General features: G+C 44.8%; 1 protein-coding gene and 1 long non-coding RNA gene across 2 annotated transcripts in view; one reads left to right on the top strand and one right to left on the bottom strand.

Annotated features, from left to right (window-relative positions):
• lamb4 (laminin, beta 4) overlaps nucleotides 1-21,946 on the top strand; it is a 58,508-nt gene that overhangs the window by 27,002 nt on the left and 9,560 nt on the right. Inside the window, exons 17-26 of the mRNA XM_044194278.1 lie at nucleotides 7,731-7,851; nucleotides 8,169-8,349; nucleotides 8,598-8,741; nucleotides 8,896-9,127; nucleotides 9,539-9,696; nucleotides 10,073-10,297; nucleotides 11,354-11,571; nucleotides 11,892-11,988; nucleotides 12,079-12,448; nucleotides 18,602-18,762. Coding sequence (XP_044050213.1) covers nucleotides 7,731-7,851; nucleotides 8,169-8,349; nucleotides 8,598-8,741; nucleotides 8,896-9,127; nucleotides 9,539-9,696; nucleotides 10,073-10,297; nucleotides 11,354-11,571; nucleotides 11,892-11,988; nucleotides 12,079-12,448; nucleotides 18,602-18,762 — 1,907 coding nt within the window. The remainder of the gene's footprint in view (nucleotides 1-7,730; nucleotides 7,852-8,168; nucleotides 8,350-8,597; nucleotides 8,742-8,895; nucleotides 9,128-9,538; nucleotides 9,697-10,072; nucleotides 10,298-11,353; nucleotides 11,572-11,891; nucleotides 11,989-12,078; nucleotides 12,449-18,601; nucleotides 18,763-21,946) is intronic.
• Nucleotides 7,843-8,696, bottom strand: LOC122875311. The gene is made up of 3 exons (XR_006377795.1): nucleotides 8,588-8,696; nucleotides 8,150-8,426; nucleotides 7,843-8,042 (listed from the first exon to the last, which is right to left on the bottom strand). It is a non-coding gene; the product is annotated as an uncharacterized LOC122875311 (long non-coding RNA).

Raw genomic sequence — 21,946 nt, 5'->3', positions numbered from 1 at the left:
CAGTCTGGATCTGGAAGTCCCACAGGATCTTGGCTCGGTCATTCTCTACCACCTTTGGAGGTGTTTCCCACTTTGACCTCGGGGTTTCCAGTCCATACTCAGTGCAGATGTTCCTGTACACTATGCCAGCTACTTGGTTATGGCGCTCCATGTATGCTTTTCCTGCCAGCATCTTACACCCTGCAGTTATGTGCTGGATTGTCTCAGGGGCCTCTTTGCACAGCCTACACCTTGGGTCTTGTCTGGTGCGGTAGATCTGGGCCTCTATTGCTCTGGTGCTCAGGGCCTGCTCCTGTGCAGCCATGATGAGTGCCTCTGTGCTGTCCTTCAATCCAGCCCGTTCTAGCCATTGGTAGGACTTCTTGATATCAGCCACTTCAGTTATGTTCCGGTGGTACATCCCGTGTAGGGGTTTGTCCTCCCATGATGGTCCCTCCTCCAGCACGTCTTCCTCTGTTCCCCATTGCCTGAGACATTCCCTGAGCACGTCATCTGTTGGGGCCTTATCTTGGATGTACTTGTGGATCTTGGATGTTTCATCCTGGATAGTGGCTCTCACACTCACTAGTCCACGGCCGCCTTCCTTACGGCTAGCGTACAGTCTCAGGGTGCTGGATTTGGGATGGAACCCTCCATGCATGGTGAGGAGCTTTCGCGTCTTAACGTCTGTGGTCTGTATCTCCTCCTTTGGCCATCTTATTATTCCCGCAGGGTATCTGATCACTGGCAGGGCGTAGCTGTTTATTGCCTGGGCCTTGTTTTTGCCATTGAGCTGACTTCTTAGGACTTGCCTCACTCGTTGGAGGTATTTGGCCGTTGCCGTCTTCCTTGTTGCCTCTTCGAGGTTGCCATTTGCCTGTGGTATTCCAAGGTACTTGTAACCATCCTCAATGTCTGCTATTGTTCCTTCTGGGAGTGAGACCCCTTCTGTGTGGACTACCTTCCCTCTCTTCGTCACCATTCGACTGCACTTCTCAAGCCCGAATGACATCCCAATGTCAGAGCTGTAGATCCTGGTGGTGTGGATCAGTGAGTCGATGTCCCGCTCGCTCTTAGCGTATAGCTTGATGTCATCCATGTAGAGGAGGTGACTGATGGTGGCCCCGTTCCTGAGTCGGTATCCATAGCCAGTCTTGTTGATTATTTGGCTGAGGGGTTCAGACCTATGCAGAACAGCAGTGGGGACAGAGCATCTCCTTGGTATATGCCACATTTGATGGATACTTGTGCAAGTGGCTTGCCATTGGCCTCAAGGGTGGTTTTCCATAGCCTCATCGAGTTCGCAATGAAGTCTCTTAGAGTCCTGTTGATGTTGTACATCTCTAAGCATTCAGTGATCCATGTGTGCGGCATTGAGTCATATGCTTTCTTGTAATCAATCCAGGCAGTGCACAGGTTGGTGTGTCGGGCTCTGCAGTCTTGGGTGACTGTTCTGTCAACCAGGAGTTGGTGTTTGGCTCCTCTGGTTCCTCTGCCAATGCCCTTCTGTGCTTTGCTCATGTATTGATCCATGTGTCCACTTATCTTTAGCGATGATGCCTGACATGAGCTTCCATGTTGTGGAGAGACAGGTTATTGGCCGGTAGTTGGATGGGACAGTACCCTTTGCAGGATCCTTCAGGATCAGGATTGTGCGCCCTTCGGTAAGCCATTCAGGGTGCGAACAGCCGGTTTATTCTTCTGGCTTCATTATCTCTCGTGTATCTCTTTAGGCGGCTGGCCAAGGCTTGGAGCCTTTGTTTGGCAGTTTCGAGTGCTTCAGGTATGGGCATCTGGTTGTACTTCTTGGGTACTTGCTTTCTCATTGCACCCTTCTCAGCCTCTGTCAGTTGGCTCACTTCTCTCCGGGCCTCCTTGATTTTTGCCTCCAACCTTCGTTTCCATGGTGGGTATTGTTTCTCATGGCTCCCATGGTTGCTCTTGTAGCCAAGCATCTCTAGGATCACTGCTGCTGAGGCGTATATCAGCTCATTGGTTTCAGTGATGGTTGTGGTAGGGATCGCTCTCACTGCTGCATTCACATCTTCTAGGAGACTTTCTGATGGTACTTCACTTAGCCGTTGTAGTTGGCGTCGGGGTTGCCTTGTATTCATCCTCGCCATGATCCTATCTTTCAGGTCAGTCGCTGCCTCGTTCAGCGTGATTTCTCTTGGGGCTTCGTACCCAATCTCTGGTTGGGGAGCTGCTGGTTGCTCCCCTCTGACCTGTAGTCCTGGCTCCCCCTTGCCGTAGCATTTGTGTTGTACCTCGTCAATCTCAAGTTGTGATAGCAGTTGCCGCTTGTGGATGTTGGAACACTGAGCTACTAGTTGTTTCGCCGTAAGCCTCGATTGTGGGTTTCGAAGTAACCATTCATCCCACATCCTGTGCATGTAACCCCTCTGACTAGGGTTACTGGAGTAGTAGCATTCCAACAGAGCCTTGTTATCGCATCTCGTCCATTTCCGTCTTGTTCCAGTAGCCCATTTGTCGTCTCGATGCCCTGGTTCCCCAACACCTGACGCAGACCTTGTTTGGCGTCTGAGCCGGCATGTCATGTATTTCATCGTCACTCATCATCATGAGGTAGGCAGCAGCGTGAAGGGTCTTGCCTAAGGACCCACACTGGATGATGGGTCATTGCTCATTGCGCACCGAGGGGGATTCGAACCCTTGTTCCCCCGTGAGTGTCCCGTGTCCTACCAAATCGAGCTATCCAGCCGTTCCACCCTGGATGATGGTCATTGCTCAATGCGCCCCGAGGGGGATTCGAACCGGGTCCCCGTGTGAAAGTCATGTGACTTACCAATTGATATATATATATATATATATATATATATATATATATATGTATGAGCTGATATACGCCTCAGCAGCAGTGATCCTCGAGATGCTTGGCTATAAGAGCAACCATGGGAGCCATGAGAAACAATACCGACCATGGAAACGAAGGCTGGAGGCAAAAATCAACGAGGCCCGGAGAGAAGTGAGACAACTGACAGAGGCTGAGATGTGCAATGAGAAAGCAAGTACCCAAGAAGTACAACCAGATGCCCATACCTGAAGCACTCGAAACTGCCAAACAAAGGCTCCAAGCCTTGGCCAGCCGCCTAAAGAGATACACGAGAGATAATGAAGCCAGAAGAATAAACCAGCTGTTCGCAATTCAACCTGCGAAAGTGTACGCTCAATGGCAGAGTAATAACAGCAGAGCAGACCCACCAAGGCTGGAAACTGAACAATACTGGAAAAGTATATGGGAGAGGGAGGCATCACACAACAGCGATGCTCTGTGGCTGGTGGCTCTGAGAAAGGACCACAGCAACCTCCCTGAACAGAATCCAGTCACCATCACAGCGGCAGACATCCAAGAAAGAGTCTCAGGTATGAAGAACTGGACAGCACCGGGCCCTGACAGGATCCACACCTACTGGCTAAAGAAGCTCACTGCACTCCACGAGCGCCTAGCAGCACAAATTAACCAGCTGCTAAGAGATGGGACGCACCCTGAATGGCTTACCGAAGGGCGTACAATCCTGATCCTGAAGGATCCTGCAAAGGGTACAGTCCCATCCAACTATCGGCCAATAACCTGTCTCTCCACAACATGGAAGCTCATGTCAGGCATCATCACGGCTAAGATAAGTGGACACATTGATCAATACATGAGCAAAGCACAGAAGGGCATTGGCAAAGGAACCAGAGGAGCCAAACACCAACTCCTGGTTGACAGAACAGTCACCCAAGACTGCAGAACCCGACATACCAACCTGTGCACTGCCTGGATTGATTACGAGAAAGCATATGACTCAAAGCCGCACACATGGATCACTGAATGCTTGGAGATGTACAACATCAACAGGACTCTAAGAGACTTCGTTGCAAACTCGATGAGGCTGTGGAAAACCACCCTTGAGGCCAATGGCAAGCCATTTGCACAAGTATCCATCAAATGTGGCATATACCAAGGAGATGCTCTGTCCCCACTGCTGTTCTGCATAGGTCTCAACCCCCTCAGCCAAAAAACCAACAAGACTGGCTATGGATACCGACTCAGGAATGGAGCCACCATCAATCACCTCCTCTACATGGATGACATCAAGCTATACACTAAAAGCGAGCGGGACATCGACTCACTGATCCACACCACCAGGATCTACAGCTCTGACATTGGGATGTCATTCGGGCTTGAGAAGTGCAGTCGAATGGTGACAAACAGAGGGAAGGTAGTCCACACAGAAGGGGTCTCACTCCCAGAAGGAACAATAGCAGACATTGAGGAGGGTTACAAGTACCTTGGAATACCACAGGCAAATGGCAACCTCGAAGAGGTAACAAGGAAAACAGCAACTGCCAAATACCTCCAACGAGTAAGGCAAGTCCTAAGAAGTCAGCTCAATGGCAAGAACAAGGCCCAGGCAATAAACAGCTACGCCCTGCCAGTGATCAGATACCCTGCGGGAATAATAAGGTGGCCAAAGGAAGAGATACAGACCACAGACGTTAAGACGCAAAGCTCCTCACCATGCATGGAGGGTTCCATCCCAAATCCAGCACCCTGAGACTGTACGCTAGCCGTAAGGAAGGCGGCCGTGGACTAGTGAGTGAGAGCCACTATCCAGGATGAAACATCCAAGATCCACAAGTACATCCAAGATAAGGCCCCAACAGATGACGTGCTCAGGGAATGTCTCAGGCAATGGGGAACAGAGGAAGAGATGCTGGAGGAGGGACCATCATGGGAGGACAAACCCCTACACAGGATGTACCACCGGAACATAACTGAAGTGGCTGATATCAAGAAGTCCTACCAATGGCTAGAGCGGGCTGGACTGAAGGATAGCACAGAGGCACTCATCATGGCTGCACAGGAGCAGGCCCTGAGCACCAGAGCAATAGAGGCCCAGATCTACCACACCAGACAAGACCCAAGGTGTAGGCTGTGCAAAGAGGCCCCTGAGACAATCCAGCACATAACTGCAGGGTGTAAGATGCTGGCAGGAAAAGCATACATGGAGCGCCATAACCAAGTAGCTGGCATAGTGTACAGGAACATCTGCACGGAGTATGGACTGGAAACCCCAAGGTCAAAGTGGGAAACACCTCCAAAGGTGGTAGAGAATGACCGAGCCAAGATCCTGTGGGACTTCCAGATTCAGACTGACAAAATGGTAATGGCGAACCAGCCTGACATCGTGGTGGTTGACAAACAGCAGAGGAAAGCCGTTGTGGTTGACGTGGCGATACCAAGTGATGGCAACATCAGGAAAAAGGAACATGAGAAACTAGAGAAGTACCAAGGGCTCAAAGAAGAGCTGGAGAAGGCCTGGAAGGTGAAGGCGACAGTGGTGCCCGTGGTCATCGGAGCACTCGGGGCAGTGACCCCCAAACTGGAGGAGTGGCTACAGCAGATCCCTGGAAGAACACCTGACATCTCGGTCCAGAAGAGCGCAGTACTGGGAACAGCGAAGATACTGCGCAGAACCCTCAAGCTCCCAGGCCTCTGGTAGAGGACCCGAGCTCGAAGGCTGAGACCACCCGCGGAGGGTGAAGGACGAAGTTTTATATATATATATAACATTTAGTATAGAATAAAATGAAATTAAAATAAAATAAATAAAACAATATATACAGTAATTTACATACATACCTATACACATATACACCCAGAAAGTAATAACTCTGTAGTGCATTTTTTGAATTTGTGTCTGGGGGAATGTAAATAGCAGGAACAAGATAGTGTTGACAATATGGCCGGCATCTTAACATAAAAAAAAACATGAGACCTGGGAAACATTGTCCATCAATTCTGGCTATGTTTGAGCACCAAGCATCAATGATGTAAACACCTGTTTCTGAGTTAGCCCATTAGTCCCACTTTGTCTATTCCATTTTCCTACGACAGGACATTAGCCAGGAGTAGACTGAGTAGTGGAACAGCCTTAGGTCCAAGCTGGGTTAGCTTAGCTTCTGCATCTACACGCACCGCCATTACCATGGCAAACATATCAATACAGATATTGATACTGATATCAATACATTTTATTTTTAAAAGCAACTAATGTAACATCCTGCAGGGAAGAGATATGTGTCAGGATTTATGAGGTAAATTATAGGTTAATTCTGAACATATTTTAATACCACTGATTAATTTTACAAAAATAAGGCATTTCTCTTTAGCCCTAGACTAACTAACCTTAACGCAAGACAGCTTTTATTGCTAAATGACGAATGTTTGTTTGAATTCTCTGATCTAATGAGGTGATCGCTAAAAAAAGAGCAGCACTGAGTTCATGAGCTCAAAACTAACCTATCTTAAGGTTAATCAATCCCATGTTATTATCAGTACTCAAAGCAAGATTTAAACTCTGTCGTATCTGTTTTTTTAGGATAAATCATCCCCTACTGACTAACCCTAACCTGCTAACACTGACTGGTGTTTGTTACACCTCTGCTGTTAAAACTGAGCTCAATAAGCAAACTCTGTGAGGTAAAACCATCCTCAGTTGTCACTTAGTTTCTGACACATCTAACATTAGATCAGATTAAATTTAAACCCGATGGCCAACAAGGTCCTCAAATTAAACCATACATACATCATTTATCATCATCTACCAAAACACCTCATATAATCATATATCTATATATATATATATATATATATATATATATATATATATATATATATATATATATATATATATATATATATATATCTGCATCTGCTCGTTTAATTCATAATATTACTCTCTACATTACTCTATGATTTACTGGACATTATGTGCAATATCATGGACATAATCATTGAACATTTTGAATTAACCATATATATACGCTCACCTGTACTTGAGATTTGATATTGTACATCCATAGCTATATGTCACTTCTCGTACATATCTATGATGCTACCGTTAACCTGTATATATTTTTGGCATTGTGAATATTTTGGATTTGCACTTTATTGATATTTTATATTTGCACTTTTTTAATTTGCACTATTTCTACTTTGTACTGCAACTGCTGCACAACACTTTCCCCCGGGATAAATAAAGTTCTATCTTATTTTGTAATCTCCGTCAACACAGCGTGGCAGCATAAACACTGCATTGGCTATCAAATAAATGCAAGCTCACATTACGGGCAGATGACTGTAATGTCACTCTAGTAAATAATTCCACCTTGTGGCCAAGAGTTGGACCTGAAAACATTAAAATCATAGCCAGAACAGTAGGATATGGTTGAAAGTGGACCTTGTGTTTATAATAGTCATCACAGTTACAAATCACAGCTACAAAAATTCATACAGGTGTTTCCTGTTCTGCTACGTCTATTTTTAAGGTTTGTTTAGGTTCAGGCACATAACTACTTAAAAGTGGTGGTCGTGGTTAAAAGAAAGGAAACAGGAAGTTAATAGCAGCCTCCAATTATCCAAATCAACCTCCTCCTCCAGAATGGGTTTAATAACAACATACTCCCTCCTTTGTTCCTGACAACAGTTATTATTCACACAGTGACCACTAGAGGTGAAGGCAGGTCAATTTAACTGTTTGAACAAACAACTGCTGCTGTTTTTTTGTTTTGTTTTAATATAAAATCTAAAGGATAGGTTTATATCACCTTGTAGTAATGGGTTTTGATTATATGTCATGAATGTGAAACTAAACTAAAACCAGAGATCATGTGACAGTTCAGCTTGTTTTTCATGACTTGTGTGTCATGTCGTTCACTGTTCTTTGTTTGTTTGTCTGCAGAGGGGTTATTCTGGACTCTCCGCTGTGTCTGAACGCAGGCGGTAGGTACTTCGTGGACGTCATCTTCAGCAAACAGCCCGGATCTGACGGCTCCTTCAGCTCACACATCCTGATCGACTCGGTGAGGAGGTCTTCATCTGTTCAACTAAAACTCATTCTGAGTGATTGACAGTTCACTAAACTCCTCCCCCAAACAGGAACTGTCCAGTCATAGCTTCGCAACAGTAACTTGTCACAGCAGGTGTGTCAGTGTTTGTATTTGTCCACATGGAGCTGTAGTCAGAGAGAAACTCTGAGTCCATTATCACTTTTCTAAAATCAAAAACACAAGAGCAAAAGAGAAATGAATGCCTTTTCTAACAAAGTTAGACAAATAATTTCTAGATGGTTCATCGAATATTATGTATTGAATTGTTTACTTGAATGGATTTTTTTTAGATGGGTCTGATTCCCAGAATCGAGTCTGTCCAAGATTTCTGCTCCCAGAGTGACCTCGACTCTTTTCGCCGCTTTCGCTGCATTGGATTGGCTGCCGAGCTCGGCCCGCAGGAGTCACTACCACAAGTCTGTGAGGGACTCATTAAGAGCATGTCGGCACGAATCCACAACGGAGCCGTTCGTAAGTAGTTCAACACGGATCCACCAGTGAGCCTTTAGTCAGCTGCTCCACACATTGAGAGAGGCTGTGTGAAGGAACTGAAATGGACACAAAGCTCCACGTTAGCATTTTTAGAAGGACTTTTTTTATAACTTTCAACATTTTGTGTGTCACGTCAAGATTTTTCTGTAATTCCTGGTTCTTGATTTTTACTGAACCTCTTCTCGTTTTGTTTTCTGTGCTCATCTCAGATTTGTACCTGTTGTCAGTTTGCAGGTGTAACGTGGTCGGCTCTCTCGGACCATCCTGCAGTAAACTGGGAGGGTTCTGTGAATGCAAACCCAATGTGATTGGCCGTTGCTGTGATACCTGTGCACCACTGACATTCGGCTTCGGACCTGACGGCTGCAAACGTAAGGAACTCTGACAACCAAAATTTAATGAATCCAAAACATGTCTGAAATGATTTAAAGCACATAAAGATAAATATACAAAGTTTGTATAATTTTTAGGACAAATGAATGAAAATCAGTCCATGATGATTTTTCTCTGCTGTGTTATTAACAGCATGTGAGTGCGACCGTCGTGGCTCGATGTCGGAGTTGTGCGATCAGGTCAGAGGTCAGTGTGCGTGTCGTTCAGAAGTAACGGGCCGACGCTGTGATCGCTGCCGGACGGGATTCTGGGGTTTCCCGTTCTGTCGACAATGTAAATGTAACGGACTGTCAGAGGTGTGTGCTGAAGAGACCGGAGAGTGTCTGAACTGCAGGGAGCATGCCACTGGACCGAACTGTGACAGGTTTTTATAAATATATAACACTGGACCAAAGTGTGACAGGTTATATGTATCATAATGCATCAATACATATACAACACAGGTCGTACTGTGACAAGTTGTATATATACATAATAATATATTTATAAATATATAACACAGGCTGCATTCTGACAGGTTATATATGTAAATATATAACCCTAGTACGTCACATATCTGTTGTGTAGCTGTGTGTTGTGTAGTGTTGTACATGTTTCATTCCAAAAGATAAGAATTGACACCTACTGTAACTAACATCTTCATTAGTTCTCATGTTTAATCTTGTTAAACTGGATCTTTTGGATATTTTACACTCTGAAATTTTATGAAATGTTTTAGTACATACAGTTCTGTAGATGTTCTGGTTCTGATTACACATCTGTGTTGCTGATGCAGGTGTGTAGAGGGTTACTATGGTAACCCCATCTCCAGACAGCCCTGTCAGCCCTGCCTGTGTCCAGACGTTCAGAGCAGTGGACGATTCTTTGCCACTTCCTGCCAACATGACCCACAATCCTTCAGTCTAACCTGTAACTGCAGGGAGGGGCACACAGGTAGGAGCTGACCTCTATGTCTCACCATTTTACCTGTCTGTACGTACTCAGGTGAGTCCCAGTCCTGGGTTCAGGTTCCTGTAGACAATCAAACAGAGCACTGGTATTGGACAATGTTGAGAACCAAAGATGACAACACTGAAGACCAGTATGAGATATGAACAACCACTTTCTCATTTCATTTGACCTCAGAGAGGCAGACAGATATCTATGATACTTTGATTCAGTGTTCAGGTGTGTCAGAGGGCTCGACACTAGAGGGCAGCAGACTGTCAATTTGACAGTGAGAGAAAAGATATAGTTTTGTTTATGTACATAAACCTGTGAACACAGTGAATATGTCAGAACAATAATTATAACTGACTGTGACTCTCAGGTCCACGCTGCAACAGATGCAGCCCTGGTTTCTATGGTGACCTGGCATTGCAAGGTGCCAGCTGTGAGGAGTGTCCCTGCAACAACAACATCGACCCAGACGACCGCGACGCCTGCAACAGCCTGACGGGAGAATGTCTGCACTGCCTCCACAACACGATGGGACCACGCTGCCAAGATTGCAAACCTGGTTACTATGGCAACGCCCTAGACCAGGACTGCAAAGGTAAAGACAAGGGTATAAAATGATGATGATGATAATGATAATAATAAAACCTTATTCATATAGCATTTTTTTTACTAAAAGATACGATACGATGTTTTCCATCCATCGATTTCTGCCACATTTCTGCCACTGGGTCTAACCCTGGGTCGCCTCCCTGCCCAGAAAACCTCCACATGGAGGTGTCCAGAAGGCATCGGAATCAGAATCAGATGTTGAACCAACTCAACTGACTTCTTTCAACATGACGGAGCAGTGGTTCTCCTCTGAGGTCCTCCTGGATATCTGAGCTCCTCACCCTGTCTCTAAGGCTGAGTCCAGACACCCTGCAGAGGAAACTAATTTCAGCTGCTTGGATCCACCATCTCATTATTTTAGTCACTACCCATTGACCAGGACCACAGCTGAGGACTGGAACAGAGATCCACTGGTGTATCCAGAGCTTCACCTTGAGTATCAGCTCCTTGTGAACCACATTACTACTGATGCTGCTCAGATCTACCTGTTGATCTCACCTCCAGCTGACCCTCACTGGTGAACTCCTTCACTTGGCAGTATGCTCTCTAGGACTCCACCCAGAAACTCCAACAAGGCCAGACACACTGCTGTTTGTTACATAACCACAGACAGCAGTCAGAGACTTCCTCTCAGACCTGAAGAGCGCTGGTTTCCCTATTCTGTGCGAGGTAGTGCTGTCACACAGTCGCTGTATCGTAAAGGTTTTCAAACCACTCAGTCTGACCCCTCGCCTTGGATGGCACGACCAGGAGCTGTTGCCCTTGAAAAGACAGCTCCCAGGATCATGGTGGGATGCTAACATCTCCACCGTGTTGAGGTGGAGATTCTCAGAAGAGAAAATATCACAAAATGAAAATAAAATACCTATGAAAACAATGGTACAAGAAAGAGGAGCCTTACAAACATGGCAGAATGGTAAAGACGAGGGTGAAACTTTGTGACTGCTGGATTATACGTTTTTCTTTAAACCTCAGCAAACTAAATACTTCCATGTGTATCAGATATATTATGTATGTAATATATTTATTGTGTATTTTCCAGAGTGCTCCTGTGACCGGCGGGGGACAGAGGTGACTCAGTGTCCTCTGGGGAGCTCCTGTTTCTGTGATTCGAGGACAGGACAGTGTCCCTGCAGGACGGGGGTGGTGGGCGTCCTCTGTGACGAGTGTGAGGATGGATACTGGAATCTGGATGGAGCGTCGGGATGTCAACCCTGCGGCTGTGATCCTGTTAACTCTTTCTCCAACATCTGCAACAAGGCAAGACCACGAAAGTGACCACACAGAATACTCAGAATAATTATTCTGTATGCTATTTACCTCACACTACAGAATCACATGGGGCGCACTGTAAGTTTCCATTAAAGTGAAATGTGTTGTAATGTGTAACTTCATGGGATAAAACAACTGAATTTTCATCAGTCAGTAAGTAAAGTTTGTGTATTGCGCATTTCCAGAACAGATGTCAGTGTTTCACAATAAAAGACAAAGACTTAAGATACTGTAAAAGTACTAATTACTTACAGTAGATGAACGATTGATCATAAAACATTTATTGAATGTGGCGGTGATGCGTTTAGGTGACGGGACAGTGTCCGTGTCGTCTTGAATTTGGAGGAAGACAGTGTGACGAATGTGGAGAAAATCATTTTGGGAATCCAGACCTGCAGTGTATCTGTGAGTGAAAACGCACCTCTAACATTGTCTTTAACCCTTTCTGTGACAGAGCTCTAGGTTGTTTTTAACTCGTCAAAGTCTCGTTCTTAGCTTGTGACTGTAACATGGAGGGAACCGAGCGCCCATCATGTAACTCTGAAACCGGTGAGTGTATCTGTCGGATCGGCATCACCGGTATCTTTTGTGATGAGTGTGCCCCCGGCTATGACTCGGCGTTCCCAGCCTGCGAAGAGTGCCACCCCTGCACCACCCTCTGGGCCGAAAATGTCACCGATGTCCAGCAAGCCGCTCAAAGGATGAGAACCTTCATCCCTCGCCACAGGAACGACCTGCGGCCCACAGAAAGTCGCCACCGGCAACGGATGCTGGAAATGCGCTCCAAGCTGGACGGCCTCTCCAACCTGACAGGACTCTCCCCGCCAAAAGTGGAGAAGGTGGAGAAACTGTATGCAATGACTGGGTAAGTTCTGTAGTTATTAACTTAAAGGAAAATTCTGTAGTTTTACAGCCTCACAGCAGCATCAGAAGACACTGAGTAACCCTGTCAAAGTGTCATTAAAACACTTTAAAGTGTCTACATGGTCCACACAGTGTTAATTTAACTCATTCAACTGTTGTTGTTTTGACACTCTAACAGAGTTACTACTGACCCTGTGTGTGGTTAAAATTTAAACACTTACCAGTGTTAGCTTGTCTCAACACCAGTGTAAAGTGTTTGATATGGAGTAACATATGAAGACCTGGAATCACAGATGAGACTAAAGGTGCTTTCAGACAGTGAGCAGTCACCACTGCACGGCAGGGAGAAACGCCACTGCACCTCCGATCCGACCAGCCTGAACACCGCAGGCTGCTGCTATCCACCTGGAATCTCATCACGCAGCTGAATAGATTGGATTGTTACTTAAAATAGAGGAAATGGATTATTACAGAAAGGTTTGCTATAATCCGAAGCAACCGGGCCGGCTTGTTTTTAGTACTGAGAGCTAGCCTATGAAGACCGCAGATACTGACGCTAACGACTGTAGCCTAATCTCCGCAGCGGGTCCACTTGTTGCTGCTTGCTGTCCTGTCTGTGGTTCTCCGCTGTCACCTCTGCTAAAACCATATCAACGCTGTGGGCTCCAGGTTAGAGCCTCTGCGTGTAAGTGCCTGGGCCCTCACTTGTCTGCAGCGGCTAACTGATCTCTAAAGTATTTTGCACTTTTGGCCCATGTAGTGGCGTCCTTTTTTTATTTCTGTTCCTAGCCACCCCATCTACAATCTATGGTTCCACTCACCTCCCCATCTGGCTGTGTCAGCTGTGCCCGCCTGGTCGATAAGATCACAGTGCTGGAAGGAAGAATCTCTATGCTGTACCAGATCCAGGAAGCTGAAAAACTCCTGGATTCCATCACTTTCGGTCCAGCACAAACGGAAACAACCAGTGCCCGTGAGTCTGATGCGACTGCTCCCTGTCCTGCGGTCGGGGGTGATGAAGTTGACTCTCCTCAAGAGTCTGGTGCCATCGCACACTGTCTTGCTGCTGATGCCCCTCCACTCATCACTGTCCCTATTGACTCGTGGTTATAGCCCGGGACTAAGCCTAAAGCCCCGGTCAGCTCCACTCCATCCCACCACGAGTCCTGGAAGCTGGTCGGTGCTCGCAGCAGGAGAGGCAGGCACTCCCCTCCTGCGTCTCCTAACTATAACATCCAGCTGGAGAATAAATACCACATTCTTGACCTGCATGACTTTCCTCCTCTGGCCGCAGATTCCCTGCCTCATTGTACACCTCTCCAGCCGTCCCGTGGGTCCCACGGGTTGTGCCCCGGATCCCTCCTCCAACCATATGTGAGCACCCCTCTCACAGGGCTCGCCGCTCCATACCACTCTTTACACCTAGTTGACTGCTTTAATCTTTTATGCACTTTAGAAAGAGTCGCTCCCCACAAAAATAGAATCAAAGCAAATTGTAAATCACAACCTTGGATAAATGAACTTGTAGCTGTAAAAGACTGCAGGAAGGCTGAGCAGAGGTGGAAGAATATCAGTCTTCAGGTCCACTACGTGGCTGTGAAGTACCTTCTACTTAATTATAACAGAATGGTGAAAGATGCAAGAACACGTTACTTCTCTTACTTACCTTTATATCACAAATACTTGAAAAAATTGTGGCTAAGCAACGTTTTGCAGCTGTGGAAGATAACATCTTTGAAACCTTCCAATCTGGTTTTCGTCAGCATCACAGCACAGAGACTGCCCTTCTGAAAGTCACTGAGTGATGCTGGCATGTGCCCCATTCTCGTAGTGCTTGATTTGAGTGCAGCTTTTGACACGATCGATTATAGTATTTTATTAGACAGATTGAGGAAATGGGTGGGCATATCGGGCACTGTACTGAGTTGGATCAAATCTTATCTTTCAGACAGAAAATTCTGTGTGTCCATTAACAACCATAGGTCGTCATTTGTTACTATCATGTATGGGGTACCTCAAAGGTCAATTTTGAGACGAATTTTATTCTCTCTTTATATGCTCCCCCTAGGTAATATAACTCGTAGACATGGTGTTTCCTTTCACTGTTATGCTGATGACAAACATAGTTGTACGTCCACATTAAGCCCACTGACCTCAGTATGCTGAGTTTTTTACAGGAGTGCCTAGTAGATGTAAGAAACTGGATGTCAAATAACTTTCTTCAATTGAACTCAGCCAGAACAGAAATTATTGTCATTGGCTCCAGTAACATAAACATTCAAATACTGCCATCTACTGGTACCTGCTTGAGAACATAAAGCCTGTTGCTAGAAATCTTGGCATCTTGTTTGACTGTAATCTAAGCTTTGAGCAGCACGTTACAAAACTAGTACAAACTTGCTTTTATCAACTAAAGAATTATACCAGAAGTTTTAAAGACACAGAAACTATTTTACATGCTTTTATCGCATCGCACCTGGATCACTGTAAAAGCCTTTTTACGTGCCTAAATAGAAAAACTGTAGACCGGCTACAGACCGTACAGAACTCAGCTGTAAACAGTTTGAACACATCACCTGGTTTTAGCCTCTTTACACTGGCATCCAGTGCATTTTAGAATTGATTTTAAGGTCCTTTTAATTACTTACAAGTCACTAAATGGTCTGTATATCTCAGATCTTTTGCATCTCGAGGTCCTCTGGCAGGGGCCTAATATGTGTTCCAGACTCTCGGACCCCTGTCACTCCAGCAGCCCTGAGGAGAAGAGATCAGAGCAACAGCAGCTAGCTAACATCGAGGTAATTAATTAAAACAGTTACAAGAATCATGGAAAACTTTAGATAATAAAGCTTTAAAATGAAGACGAGTGAGGGCCTGGGCTGGTGTAGTGCCTGGGGTTTATGAAATAGTATCATCAGTAAAAATATTTACATTGAAGTATTGACTTGGAAGTATTATGTTATTTATGTATAGTGTAAACAGCAGTTGACCAAGGATAGACCTCTGGGGCGACCAATTTCCGATGGTAAGATGGCTTGACTGAGTACCATCAGCAACAACAGTCTGGGTTCTCTCTGTAAGGTAAGAGTGGAACCAGTTAAGCGTGGCTTCATCTAGACCTATAGACTGTAGTTTGTGGAGTATGATTTTGTGATCGAATATCAAATGCTTTAGAGAGGTCAATGAAGAGGGCAGCACACAACTATCCCTTTAACTTTCCAGCAATGTATTTCACAAACTAGTTAGCAACTTAACGTGAACACACCACTTTGACTCCACTACGTCTGCTCAGCTGTGCCCACTACTACTACTACATGTGCTACACGTTGCTGAGAGTATTGTAGCCATAGCGACAGCCCACATCCCAGCATGCACTGGCTAGTGCTGAAAGCAGTTAGCTGCCTTATGTTTCAAAATGCAAATGTTTTTTGTTAGTGTTTGTAATGTGTCTGTTCAGAACATGGTGGTTTATATAGGTGTTACGGACAGAACTGGCCGGAGACACAAGGAAGGGTATGATATAATTTACTGAAGCACAAGTACGTAGATAGTGAGTGGAAGGAAGTATACTGTCCTTTGGTAGTTAGGTAGGTAGTTGTCATTTTTGTGCTGGTTTAAAGTTTTAATAATTAGTGAGGTAGCTGTTACATTTCATGACTCCAGCTGTATTTTACTGGTATGATGTGAGGTCTTGAGAGCTTTTCTGTCTCATTTTATGCTGCTTGCCACTGTAGTGACTGTAGTACTGGATAAACTTTATAGTGATGCTAATATATTACATATACATATACATATACATATACGGTGATACGATATACAAGCGAATGCAAGCCAATATTGGCTGACCGATAAATTGATCAAGTGTAACATGCTCCTTAGAGGTAGAAAATGGCGGACGAGTGGGCACAATAGACACAGGAGGATAAATTTTATTTTTATCACCTATGACCAGGGTTGTGACCTGACATGGACTTTGTGTTGTGGACATTGAGCTGGTCACGCTGGAGGCAGAGTGCCAATGTAGTCTACGGGGACCCAAAGCTGACGGTCTAGGTGCTCCAAAGTTCCGAAATGCAAGTGAATTTAATTTAGAGGTCAGTTTCTCTCTCTGTGCCTCTACTCCAATGACGAGTACCTCTGTTTTATCCTGGTTGAGCTGAAGGAAGTTCTGAGCAATCCAAGCATTAATGTCTAAAATACACTTGTGGAGGGCACCATTAAGGCTTGTGTCATCAGGAGACACAGCAATATAGAGTTGAGTATCATCAGCATAACTGTGAAAATTTCTTCCTGGTCTTCATAAAGACTGAAAAGGACTGGACCTTGGATCGAGCCTTGTGGTATGCCACAGCTGATGTCATATTTTTTAGACGACTGTTGTTTGTTCAGGGCAACAACAAATTCTCTACCTGTGAGGTAACACGTAAAACAGTGCCAGAGGGGTCACACATTTATGAAGTCAGTCTATGAGAATATTGTGGTTGACTGTGTCAAATGCTGCACTCAGGTCAAGGAGAACAAGGACGGAGAGTTTTTTGTGTCCAAGTTGATTCTCAGGTTGTTAGCAACCTTTACCAAGGCCATTTCTGTGCTGTGATGGGCCGGAAAACCTGACTGAAAGTTTTCAAAAATGCAGTTTGAGGTCAAAATTTTGCCGGAAGATTCGAAATTGGTCTAAAATTGCTGAGAACTGATGAGTCAAGGTTGTTTTTCTTCAGGAGGGGTTTCACCTTAGCAGTCTTGAGTGTGGTTGAAAAACACCTTGTCTGTAAAGAATAGTTAATAATAGATTGGCTCTCATCTAAAAAAAAAACTTAGAAATTGTTTTCAAAAAGTTGGTAGGATGGGATCAAGAGTAGGAGTGTCACAATCATGGAATTTTTGTTGACAGTTAATTGTCATACAAATAATTGCGATTAATGATTGAACTGTCTTTTTCTGTTCATTTTCTGCCACTATTGTAGTATAAGTCTAATAATAGTTTAATAATACATATACAGTACACCTTATGAAGACGAAAAGCCATTTATTGGCATTGAATATTGGAACGTGTACATTGGGGGGACGCACACACCTACACTTCTCTCTTACTGCAAGCACACTGGCTTGCCTCGCCCCGCTTCTTTCTGTTTCTGTCTTGCTGTATCTGTCTGCTCTGTTGACTTTCTTTGTCAACAGTATGTTTTATAAAGTTGCCCAAAAAACACAACCCACGTTTTTTTTTCACCTGCGATTCTGTGAACAAAAGCAGGTGAGCAGCGTGTGGAGGAGGCTTGTTGATAATGATGTAGCCGATCAAAACGATCGAAACCAACATGGTACCGAATGACACAGTTACCAACGGGTGCACTTACAAGCTTTTACTAAACAATGGCATAAGTAGGCCTACATTAAACTACTGTGTGTTTCTCTGCAGAGCATGTGCGATTGTCAGTAGACCACACGGGAGGAGGTAGAGCGAGGGGAAATTGTCCACTAGTTAATCAATTATGGATGGCGTCGTTCTCTCGGACAGATAAAAAAAAATGCTAAAATGGATTACCAAATATACTTTGCCGGCTGTTAATATACATGGGCGGCTGCCCAAGTAAAGTCTATGTGTGGGAAACACTGCGGAAAACAACATGGAAATAGTGATGGAAATATGACATTTCTGTTAGTTTCATCCAGCTGTTTAACAGGTGAATGGAAACTAATTTAGCAATTATGCCAAATGATCGCGGTCAGCTCAAATAATCAAAATCAGGCAATTATGTAATAATTGTGACAGCCCTAATCAAGAGGGCAAGTGGAGGGCTTAAGCTATGATACTACCTTCATGAGCATAAAGTTATTGCCAGCACAGGGGGCTGACACCTGAGTTTAAAATAGCATGATGCACAAACGAACAAAAGTCACCCAAAGATATGTCCCTGTTGTCAGCTGACAATATAATTGCGGCTTTGAAAGTAACTTATTTCCTGTTCTGACACTATTATACTTTATAGAAACACTATATTGTCTGTTGTGTCTTCTTATAATGTTAAATATAAAAGCAAAGAGACAGTTCTGTCATTGATTCACTCCTGCTAGTTTTAAGTGAATACTTTTCTGTTCTCTCTGGAAAATGTTTAACTCAATAATCAAACATTTTTAAACGTTTTCTTCCTAACAGGAAGCTCAAAGATGCCATCAACCCGAACATGATTCTGATCGACCCGTCTCCTCTACTCAACACTGAAATCGGCAACATTCATCTAGAGTTCAGGAAGCTGGTGAACAACCTGAAGGAGAAACTCACCGAGGATCCAGGCGATGAAGATGAATACCAGGAAGGTATACAGATGTTCTAATATTTTAACTTACTAAAAACACAGACGATCCTTCTCTGAAGGTGCTTTAGAAAGTTCTCACACCCCTTCACTTTCTGCACACATCTCCAGATGTAGTTAAAGTTTAATAGAATATTTAAGTGTCCTTTGATATGCTCCAGATGAGTTGTCTCACAAGTGTTTTCTTTAACCTCTCTACCATAAACTCCTGACTGACGGAGTTTCTCAGATGGTTCTCCATCTCTGCAGAGGATTTCTGTTACTGTGGTCTCCTCCCTGATCGAGGTTCAGTTTTTGATGCTCTGCATCACTTCATCTAACTCACTCCAGAATTTCTCCTTCTCTTCTAACTCACATCCTACCTGTGGGGCAGAACCAATCACAACATTGAACATCACCCCTTCAATTTCCGGCTTCAGACTTATCAACCTGTCTGATACTCTTTTCACCTCTAGAACATTCCTCACAAAATCCTCTTTCAGGATAACTCCTACTCCGTTTCTCTTCCTATCTGACCCATGGTAGAACAACTTGAACCCTGCTCCTAAGCTTCTAGCCTTGCTACCTTTCCACCTGGACTCCTGGACACACAGTATGTCCACCTTCCTTCTCTGCATCATGTCGATCAACTCTCTAGCTTTCCCTGTCATAGTCCCAACATTCAAAGTCCTTACTGTCAGTCCTACATTCTTAGCTTTCCTCTTCTCTCTCTGCTTACGAACACACCTTCCTCCTCTCCTTTTTCGTCTTTGACGACTTGAGGACTTTGAGGACTTCTTACAGTAATAAGTCCACTGTTATCCTAGGAAAATTTAAACCTTTAGAATCTGTTTTATCATTATCTTGCTCAGATCTCAGCCTCCACAGTGTGATGGCAGAGGTCTACAGAGAGTTCCCTCAGAGAGCTGTTATACTATATATGTGATGAGATACATTCACTCCCTGTCATGAATGTACCCGCATCTTTCACTTCACACAAAAGTTCAATCTGATTGAACTTTGACCTGTGAAATCACAAGGCTCCTCAGCCAATCAGAGAGAAGAGCTGGGACTGACCTCTCATTCAGGAAATATTGGCTGCTTCTCATTTGTCTTACATGTCTCCATGTTTCCATCACTTGCGTCTAATCCGTCCCACTGAGGACACAAGAAGAGACGCAGGAAAAGAGGGGAGAAATGAGATGTCCTTTCCTCTGATGTGTCATCTGAAGTGATGTTGTCACCATTTCTGATGACAACAGCACAGCCAGATCAGCTGTCACTCTGCAGGTGTTACCAGCTCTGACTTTGTATTTGCACAGATATGTGATCAGTGGTGTAGTGGTGCCTGGAGAAATGGGTATACTTACTGCTTACTGTTATTTGCTGACATCAAACTTGATGAGGAGCGAACACAAGTTGATCTGATTGCTGTTCCCGCAATTCACACTCATGGTGATATTTTTCTCTTTGCGTGACCAGAAGGATAGTTCCACTTCATTTTCTGCTTCAGGCGGGGCACAGACGCAGCAACGTTTTACTGGTAACGTCAGACTACTCACACACACATACTTCCAGCAATAAAAAAAAACACTCGACCACAACGCCTATTCCTTCACCGGCTTGGTCGCACTAGTCGAGATCCTCTTCTTCTTATCACTGTTTAAACAAAGAGTCCAAAACACAACCAGCCTGTCTGTCTGTCTGTCTGTCTGTCTGTGTGTCTGTCTGTGTGTGTGTGTGTGTGTGTGTGTCTGTCTGTCTGTCTGTCTGGCAGCCCCGAGGTCCAGCACGCTACTGCATATAAAGGGAGAGGGTTATTAGTAATTATTCAATTAGACAATTAGCTCTCCCTGGCACTGCTCACCTAAACCACTCCCCCACCTCTCTCTCTCTCCCTGCAGCTGACTGCTACCTATGCCCATCTCCCACCTCCACAAATTGACAAATTGGTACAATCCGTACAGAGTGGAGAAGGCCGTTTTTTCCTTAGACTCTGGAGACTAGGGAATCAGTGCCAGTAGCCTTTGGTCAAATCCAGTGTCGCAAAAAATCCAGCAGTGCCCAACCGATCCAGGAGCTTGTCGACCCTGAGCATCAGATGGCCATCAAACTGTGACACATCATTCACCTTGCAGTAGTCCATACAGAACTGTCCCATCTTTCTTGACCACAAGAAGGATGGGACTACACTGTCGCACTGTTGGACTCTTCTTTTACTCTCCAGCACGGCCTTTAATTCCTCCTGAACCAATTTTCTTATGTGTTCGGGTAATTGAAAGGGCTGTGAACACACTGTCAAGTCCCTATTGTCATATTGTCAAGTTTCAATATGGTGTTCTATGAGAGTTGTGCGACCTGGCAGGGGGGAGAACACATCAGCAAAACGCTGTTGCAACCTGGCAACGTCTGCTCTCTGGGACAGTGTAAGATGGTCTTCATAAGGGAGCGAGGTAGGATTGGTGGATTTTGCAACCTCAGGCCACAACTCATCTCTTTCTTTCACTGTGGTCACCAGAGATACAGACTCTGTACAAGCTTTTAGGTGGTAGGGGTAGTAAATTTGTGTCATCCTCATGCACAAATTTATGGATCATGGACTTCAAGGTTTTGTTCAGATGCTTGACAAGGCCATTGGTCTGAGGGTGGTATACACTGGTCCGAATTGACTTGCCCAATAATCCGCAACACTCTCTTAATGTGCGTGACATGAACAAGGTGCCCTGGTCCGTCAGGCTCTCTTTCAGGATCCCGACTCAGGAGATGACCTTAAACAGTGCCTGTGCCACGCTCTTTGCAGAGATGGTTTGCAGAGGCACTGCTTCGGGATATTGCGTTGCGTAATCCACCAGAATTAACACAGCAATGTCCGCATGTACTCTGGTGAAATGGCCCAATGAGGTCCATACCAATACGATCAAACAGGACCTCATTGAGTGACAATGGGCACAAAGGCGCTCTCGGGATGGCTGGCTGGTTAACCATCTGGCATTCGGGGCAAGACGAACACCAGCGGTGTACGTCTCCCACAATCCCAGGCCAATAGAATCGGGCTATTATCCGGTCTAGTGTTTTATTAAACCCCATATGCCCAGCCATTGGGTTATAATGAACTGCTTGGAAAACTGTTCGGCGGCTTTTTGGTACCATCAACTGGGTAATTTCTTCTCCTGTCTGAGTGTCATGACTCTGTACAGCCTGTCCTTAAT

The sequence above is a fragment of the Siniperca chuatsi genome, linkage group LG4 (assembly GCF_020085105.1).
Source record: "Siniperca chuatsi isolate FFG_IHB_CAS linkage group LG4, ASM2008510v1, whole genome shotgun sequence".
Taxonomy (NCBI): Eukaryota; Metazoa; Chordata; class Actinopteri; order Centrarchiformes; family Sinipercidae; genus Siniperca; species Siniperca chuatsi.
This window is presented reverse-complemented; position numbering and strand designations above follow the sequence as displayed.